We start from the raw sequence: 9,093 nt of genomic DNA, 5'->3' as shown, positions 1-9,093 counted from the left end.
TATTGCGTGGCATGCAAGCAGATTTTTACAGCTATAAACAATCAGGGTGGTTAGAAGGCAGGTGAGTGATGAATTTTGCTGAAGAGCGTCAGTCTTCCAATAAAAAAAAAGCTGCAATGAGGTCGGGTTATCCTATTGTATCGCGCTCCCGTTTTCCCAAATGTGAATGGAAATGCATGCAGGCTCTCAATTTAACCTGCTTCTGCACAACCGACTAAAGATGTACACGGGGCACACTTTCCATTGAAAAGCTGTCACTGCAGTCAATGGTCTTTGCCACGGTCAATGTTCCCAACAGCATAAACATAATAGTATTTGATATTGACTAAATTATTCACGTCAGGTTGATTTCAAATTAAATTTGCACTAATATTATTAAATCTAATACATGCATAAAGAAAGCTTCAACCACCTTTCATTACACCCCCCCCCCCCCCCCCAAGAAGCTTCAACCACGTTTCACCACCCCCCACCCCACCCCAAAAAAAAACCATCAACTGATATCTCATTTGGACTGTGAAAGTGGAAGGCCGGGTGTGGGAAAGCAAGAACTTTTCAATATAGTTTCATGATCCTTTCGGTCAGGCTATTAGAAATCGCAATTCTTGTTCCTTACCCGTGGCCTTGGCTTCTGAAAAGCTTGTCCAACCTCGTGGATTTTTTTTAAAATAGTGCCTGCAGACACGATTTTCCATCACGGGAGGCTACGATTTGTTTTCTAATGGTAAAATGCATCACTACTTAGCTCTGCCCTGCTATTAGTAAACTATAGCCCCTTTTTTTCCACTGGCACCTTGCCCCAGGAATTGACGACCAATTAAGGGTCCAGTGGGAAAGGGAATCAATCGGCATGATAGCGCCAAATCACGCCAGGGATTGATGGCCTCGACCCCTCCTAGCAGCCCCGGCGACCGCTGTGAAAAGGACAAGTCACACGGGACGTTTCCGGTTAAAGACAGGCTATCCCCGGGGACGACCTGCGGTCAATGTGTAAAAAGGTAGTGTCCCGGGATCAGCCAAAAACGGCTTCTGTAACCAGGACACCGAACGGCCAATTAACTGGGATGCCAATGAAAAAAAAAGAGCTTACGTTTATCTCTTCACAACTCCAAAGAATGCTCAATTTCACAAAATCTAGTTTACTTATTTTCTGCCTCATCTGGCTGCTTTTGTGACAGGTTCGTTCAGCATGGCAGCCTGACCTTATAAAATCTCCAACTGCTTTTTTTGAAAATCCATTATTTTTGTTCTGTTTACAAGATGGGAAGAAGGTAATTAAGGTTGTATGTTGAGGTTTGGCTGTCATTTGACAATATCCAGGCCAGATAAATGGATTGCTTCAATCCCTCCACAGATAAGGAGGTTCAAGCAAGTTTCTAATGCACATCCCGAGTACACATGCACATACACTTCAGCATCTCTGCCTCATTCGTTCAATAAAAAGGCATCTCTTCTTTGTCAAATTTCTGTAGCATGGGCCAGCTAGTTTATGCTGAATTGTGGTGACAGAAACTTGCAAGTGTTTTGATGCTGCTCGGCCTTTTACCATACAAGCAAGAGCAACCTTCAAGTCAGGAATGGATTCAGGTTAGAGAACGGAAAGCAATTTTATTTGAAGATCCAGTGTATTCACTCTGTACTGGAGGCTCTCAACCTTTTATTCCCTACTCATCCACCATCATAACTAATCCCTTACCACAGAGCACCGATGTATTTATAATTTCAGAATTATATCAAAAGGTAAGTTTTAATATCTCCAAAGTGCATCATCCAATCAAATGCTCAAATCCCTGGAGAGTGAGCTGGATTGCAAACCCGCCTCAGAATATACTGGAAGAAACCAAGAAAGTCAGCCAAAAAAAAATGCTGAAAATGTTTCGTTCCCGACTGGTCATTAAAAATCTTAGTCCTATAAATGTTGGATAAAACATATTTTCCTTCTCTTTGCTCACTTTTCATAACTTGATATGCCCATGATATATTTTACATTTTCTGCTGCATCCGCAATAAATATAACTTTACATCTATTAGTAATTAGTGATAGAACTTAATCCGAATGTCAAAGTTAATTTTATTTATCAAAAAAAAACCTTGAAACTACAACCTCATTACCGGAGAACTAGTAGACATTTTATCCTCATCAGTTTTTTTTTACTCGACCAAAGGAAGTTTAACTTTTACTGAGAAATGATGAAGAATCTATGGGACGTTAAAATAGAACGTGCACATGCTGGAAATATGATACAAACACGGAAAATATGGGGATCGCTCGGGTCGGGTAACTTCTGTGCAAAGAGAAGCAAACATAACGTTTCTGGATCGAGACTGTTGATCAGAATCTTGGCCCTTTGACTGAGCAAGGATCTCTCTCCTGAATCATGATTTCTCTTATCACAAATCTGATGAGTTGCTACCTTTCATTTAGGAGACCCCTTTGCGACATTCACATTGAATACAGGTACTTTTTTCGGGAATAAGTCTTCCAAGCACCACGTTAACGATAAAAAATAAGGGCGAAAGACAGAGGAATGTTATTATATCAATGCAAAACAATGTTACCAGCAGCATTCAATACTTCACTGTCGACTGTTAATGAAGATTAAAAACTTGCCATTTGAAGGAGAGAGAAAAAAACATTCTCTGTGATTAGCATTTGGGCGACGCTGCATATCTCTTAATGGGGATGTTTCAGACATAAGTTACGTCAAGGTTTTACATCTCCTTCGATTCTTTAAACATTGTCTTTCATATATTTGAAAAATAAGTACAAATTACGTTATGCCTGAATTAATCAGGGAAGATGTCCTTCCAACTGGTGGCTTTATTCTGGCAAGACTTACACTCCAAATGCGCAGAGGTGGCTATTTATTTATCGTAAAACACAGGGCAGGAGGCAACGTGATTTACACGGTATTTGTCTCCAATGAAGCACAGTCGTCCTCAGTTTCAGCAACAATGATCAACCCTTTTTGTTTGCCTGTATCGTGAAGTTGCTGAATGTCGCAACTTCCTTGTTGAGCACAACGTGGTTGAGAGCGCCTCGAGGCCCAAAAAACCAGGCGGGTTTCAAATCAGACGGACTCCTATCAAAGAGTGCAAGCTGTCGTTCAAATGTTTGGCAACATTTGCACAGGATAAGCAGGTGGATGAATGACAGGGAAGCCCGGACATCAGTCCCCAGCCCCCTGGTCGTACGACATGGATCCCAATTAGTGAAATCCCCTAGAAAATATTTACTCCTCTCCTCATGGATGTGGATAGACGGGGATTTTTAAGACTTTCTCTGCTTTAAAGGCAACATCCCATCTGCCGACTGGAGCAAGCAATCACACGAAAATGACAGACTTACCGCCGTAATTGGAGCCGGGAAGCCAGGGGAGGGTGAAAATTAGCCGCCCTGCACGCTGGAACTCGTAGTTCGTGGCTCGGGTACTTCCGTTCCCCACCACGACCCTTTGGATCCCGTGCACTACATATCCCAGTGGGCCTCGCGCCAACGAGGCCGGAAGGTCTCGGGCCGCTGACGGAGACCCCCGCCCACCGCTGCGGTGATTGGCCCGCTGTCTGGAAAGCCGGGTTCAACGGGGCCGTGAATGGTCGGTGCCTCCCGTCCATCACGATTGACGTGCTCGCTGACCTCCTCCCCCCCCCCTCCCTTGGCGCGCACGAACGGTTGCCGGAGGCGCGCGCGCGCGCTTCGCCGATCGCCAGCTGCGGTGGCGCGCGCCTGCCCGAAAGTCGGGTTCGCTGCCTTTGAAGTGGCTGGAGGCGCACATGGTCCTTCCTGTGCCGAAGAATGGAAAGCTTCCAGCTCGAGCCGACTGCGCTGCCATTCCCTGCCCGCGCGCTGCTGGTGCTCGCTGCTCCGCTGATGGTGATGGACTGACTCCACTCTCGGCCAGGCAGAGCAGATCAGGGCTCATGTTTCTTCGGGATTCAATGGTTCCTGCACGTCGTCAGCCCTTCTCACCTTGGACGGCAGTTGCACTTTTCGGAGAAGAGAAAACCTCCCCTTGCCAGCCGAGCTAAAGTCCTGCCCTGCTCAGGCCCTCCCGTGAAACCGTGGACTTTCCTGACCCCCACCCCATCCCCTTCCCTTTCCCTTCCTTCCCCCCGACAGTAAAACTATTCAACAAGTTGTGTTTGGATGTGCATTTGTCATGCAGGGGCTACTGGAACGGGGCTTTGTGCTTTTCTTCTGCCACACAGTCTGCAGGTTTTTATTCGCCGATTCTCTACCCAGTAAGTTTGCAAATTATGAAACAAAATGACTTGTCTGTGTTTCAGTTTTGATGCAGTGTGTTTTGTAAATTAAGACAAAAAATGCTCCACGATAAAAAAAATGTTAAAGCAAACCATTTGTGTCTGGGGCGGAAGGGTGCTGATTTGGCACACGGCGGGATCGCGGGTTCCGGCTGCGTCCAAAGCCCAAGATGTTGCAAAGATAAATCCAAATGCTGAGATGTGTTATGTTTTTTTTTTGTTTCCATGCCTGTCCGCTGCAGTTTTGACTATTGCAAAACAAAAACCGGTTAACTCTCCTTTTGGTGCAGTGCCAGCGTAAGCGGAATTCAGAACAGGGGAAAGTGGAAATACTTCCGATCATCCTCTGTAACCATGTCACTTCATTTCTTTGGCCACAATTAACAGGGCTAAAAGAGTAACACTTGGCATGAGAGAGAGGGGGGGTTCAGCTACCCCCCACCCCAACCACCACGAGCCGCTTTGGGAGTAGAATAAGTCTTTTCATTATTGCCCATTCACTCCTGGCTGACCTTGACTTATCCGGTCAGATTCCCACAGTCCGAACATTTCTGAGAAGTCTTTTAGACAGTCGGTTATCTCACCAAATCCGAACATTCCGCACAGTCTGAATTAACACGATCTTTTCAGGGGACCCTTTTTGCAAAATAAGAAAGGGAAAGCATAAATCTCGGGTTGTGAAATGATTCAGGCTTGACTTGGGAGTCAGGGGAATCTGGCTGAACCCTTGGGCTGACGTGTTGTATTGTACTGTAATTACATTACAGGCGCACTGGAAGAACGGAGGTCTTGATGTGGGCTTGATTTGACAGGACTGTGAGTTGTGATTGATTTATACCTTGGTATAACTTGAGCCACATGTTTTGAAGTCAAATACGGTGGAGGTCGATTGTTTGGTGGTGGATTGTGTCTGACTTCAGATATGGAAGTCACGTTGCGCTAAGACAACCGTTTGTCAATGCAAAGTGATACACAATGAAGAGCGACGAGTGTTATGCATTTGTGAGGGCCAGTTTTATTTCTCGAATTCTCATCTCCATATTTGTTCTGAAATTGAACCATTAATTGTGTGCGGTTTTTTTTATTTTAAAAAAAGCAACATGCTTTGGTCTCTGATTACCACGACGTGTCCTTTAATAAAGCTACGGGGATCCCAATGGTGATCCCGATTCATGAGAACAGCGTTCGTTTCAAAGGGATGGAGGTGTGCGGAGCTGGCAGGGAGTTCTGCTCTTCGTGCCGCATTGTCAAACTAAAGTTTCTGGGATTGGGAACCCCAGAACAGTGGAGGGACCCTGGAAATTGGGGCTGAGAAAGAAATCTCTCTAATGCAACGAAACCCATTTCCTTGGCTAGTCAGAAATAATTGCGTTGAGCAATGCACTACCCCCCAAAAAAGTATTGATGATGTCGTAGGGGGCGATCGGAGGATCGTCTCCCACATGAATGGATGAGTGATGTTCCGAGGAAAGAACAGCGCCCACATACATCACACCGCATCTGGAGTCGGTACTGTGAGCTCCCAGACGCACGGTTCTTTATTTTTGGTCTGATATTACGCATAAGTCAACCCCCGAGGCTTTCCTTCACAGAGCGTTGATTTTCTCTCTCTCTCTCTGACGCCCTTCCCCGTTTTCTTTGGGCTGTCACACAAAATAAAGCCAGGAGCATGTTCCAGATAGAATCTCGGTTTCTTTCGTGTCTGGAAACGGCATTTCCGAAACTATTGCACTTCAAATTCCAAAGCTAGTGGCGTGATCCAGCGAGTTATTTGAGCTCATTTAGTCTTTTGCAATCCAAATTTCCAGCATTTGTATTATTTTGATCGCGGTGTTCTTCGATTCTAATTCACTTCGAGCTGCCAATTTCCAACATTTCCTTACATGTATTTGTAAATATGATCCACAGAAAGATGCTGGAATAAACCTGAAATGCACACAGTTGCTGCTGAGGCAATGGCTTCAAATGGAAGGGGGGAAAAAAAACTTTGCTGGTCATTTGAGGTTCTAATCTTTCCTTTGATATGTTGGGACCCACGAGAGACCAAATGATGAAACAAAAGATGCAATTTGTGGGCTCCTTTATTCCTCACAGCATGAATTTACCATCTTGCTCGTAATCTTGTTGATTGGCATTCAGTTGGTCCGTTTCTTGAAAGTTGGCGTATTAAAATAAAGTGTGGTCAGCATTTCTGCTAGGAGACATAATACAGACACGGAGGAATTGCTTTGATGTTCTCTTCCTCGGGCGTTTGTAGTTATCAGAGGCGCTCAATGAAGGGGACATTGTGCCAGGAAGGCTGCTTTTGTAAGTCGGAAGCAAACTGAATTCTCTTGACAGCTGCTTAGGCTTCTCTGTTTTTTTTTTAAAAAAGGATAACATTATTTTTAAATGGGATCTGTTAAAGCCTTTTGTCAGACAGTCGTTTTATTTCAACGGAGGAACAGCAATCTGATCCCACTTGGGGGGTGGGCGAGGAGAAACATTGATAATTGCACTTGTTGAGGCTTACTGGGGATTAACTCTTTTCCCTGTTTCAAAACTGATAACTTTCGAGCTGGCTCCAGCCCATATTCAGGGAAGAAGCATGTTTGTTCAGACTAAATTCATCACCAGGCTCTCTTTTGGGAGCTCTGCAGTGGGAGGAGATGACCAGGCCAATAGTAAAAATAAGATTCCAGGATGTGCTTCAAGCTTCCTTAAAGAAATGTAGCATCCCCACTGACTCCTGGGAATCTCTGACCCTTGACTGCTTAGATGGTAATGAGAGCAACGAAACTCCTGCTGACGTGGCTGAGGGAAGTGGATCACTTCACAAACCTGCCTGTTCTGTCAGCCACTCCTGTCCCATTTACGGAAATTCCCACACAAGTCCAATCAGCCATTTCTGAACCAACAAAACCAGAGTGGAAGTAAGTCATTGTCGATCACAGAAGAATAACAGGAAAAATAAGTAATCAAATAAAAGTAGCAATGCCGAACACCCTTGCATTAACAATCTGTCAATATTTGGTGGGATTATCTGGTGTTCAAGTAGATGGTTTAAACTTGTTGTAAATTGTAATACTTGGCCCTCATTTGGCTTTCAGTCATAAATATTTTGGAGATATTGCTGCACTGTGTGCAATTTTGGTGCTGAAAATCAGTGCAAAATTACGACTTCTCCAATCTGCAACTGTTTGACCTCAAATTCTGAACGTTGGAGCTGCCACCAAAAAATAGGTTTTCGCAATAAATGGCAAACCGTAAATGTTGCTCAGGTTGATCTGAACTGTCTAGTATTCCTTTGTGATTGAATAAGAGTGTTGGTATCTGAAAATATTTCTTCTGACCAGTGAGGATCACTTGTTATTCTAATCTGAAATAAATTTACTGATATGTAATCAATATATTCTCACATCTTCGTACTAATTCATCCTTATTTTTGGGAAAGAACTCATAGCTGTTTGCACTAAAATGATTGCCAAAAACCAACAATTTGCCATCAGTGGTCTTTGCTTAAACCCGTTGAAGTAAGCTTTTGCAGTGAATACCAGTAACTGTTCTCTCATGCTGTGACAGATTGTCTAATCTGACCTGCTCGTCGTTCTAAATCTGAAGGGAAGCATATACAGATAACTTTAATTTCAAGCAAGTTTGTGCAGCAAAGTAAATATAAAATGGTAAGTTTAAACCGTGACATCATATTAGATTTAACCATAACTAATGCCTTTGCTTTGACGAAGAGGAAAACATTTAGGAATATCCATCTTTACCAATTATGCTTAAACAGCATAATTTGAAAAAGGCTCCAATTTGCGATAATAGGAACAGGCTGAATCTGAATTGAATGGCCATGAAGTTAAAAATAAAAACCAATTTTGACTGAAAAAACAAAACCTGTAATTATTCATTTTATTTGCTGAAAAAAAGGATATTTTCTTCCAAAGGATTTTTGCACTCCTAAAAATTGATCTAAATACCTTTGAGGCTTTATTTCACTCAACTAGATACAAACTTTTGTTCACTTCAAAGAGTGAAGGCACGTGAAACTAATTCAGTTCAGCAATGTATTAAATTGTGAAAAATAATCCAAGTGTTATCCTTATTTTTAAACATTTTGTCCACTCTATATAGACAACTATATAGATAGATGTATATATAAAAGTTTCAGTAATTTTTTGACATTGAGGAAGAACAATTACATCCAATAAGAATGCAGAGGTCAGGGACGAAAATTTGCTTTATAAATATAAAACTTGTGTGTATATCAGTTTCAAATGTGCCCTTTTGAAATTTACAGTAAAATCTTCTGTCTTTCTGCAGAACTAAAAAAATATTTAAGGAACTTTGCAGTTCAAAGCAAATTTAACTTTTTGAAACGTGGATGTTTTCTTAAGAACATGTGCAATGTTAATCCCTGGGAACAATTCTAGAGTTTATGACAAAATAGCTGTCGATATATTGACCTCCCCCCCTCCCCACAAAAAAAGCAATGGGACAGAATTATGCTGACCGAATAACAAGAGTCATGGTCCTCATTGTTACCCAACGATATGGCAACTTCACACAAAAAGCAGATTTGAAATTAAATCTGAAAATCTAATTATGTTGATTTGCCGCATATGCTGATTAATCACACCACAGAAAGTCAACTTTTTAAAACGTGACACTTTCATGATGCAATTAAGTGAATAAATTCAGGGGGCGCAGAATATTAACTATTGTAACAGTTCAGTCAGGGCCCTTTCTGCTTTTAGAAATGGCATTTTCTGCAGTATTTTTTCTGTCTTAATCTTTTCTTTCTTTCCCACAGTTTCTTTCTCTGAGCTGATTTGCATTTATTTCTAA

The 9,093-nt window shown here is 42.5% G+C and overlaps 1 protein-coding gene across 1 annotated transcript in view; it reads left to right on the top strand.

The window, feature by feature from the left end:
• The first annotated feature begins 2,985 nt into the window (after nt 1–2,985).
• The window catches only part of LOC138764115 (receptor-type tyrosine-protein phosphatase gamma-like), a 735,396-nt gene continuing 729,288 nt past the window's right edge, over nt 2,986–9,093 (top strand). Inside the window, exon 1 of the mRNA XM_069939515.1 lies at nt 2,986–4,242. Within this exon, the coding sequence (XP_069795616.1) occupies nt 4,161–4,242 (82 nt within the window). The 5' untranslated portion in view covers nt 2,986–4,160. The remainder of the gene's footprint in view (nt 4,243–9,093) is intronic.

The sequence above is a fragment of the Narcine bancroftii genome, chromosome 5 (assembly GCF_036971445.1).
Source record: "Narcine bancroftii isolate sNarBan1 chromosome 5, sNarBan1.hap1, whole genome shotgun sequence".
Classification (NCBI taxonomy): Eukaryota; Metazoa; Chordata; class Chondrichthyes; order Torpediniformes; family Narcinidae; genus Narcine; species Narcine bancroftii.
Note: the sequence above shows the minus strand (reverse complement) of the source record. Positions and strands in the feature narration are given on the sequence as shown.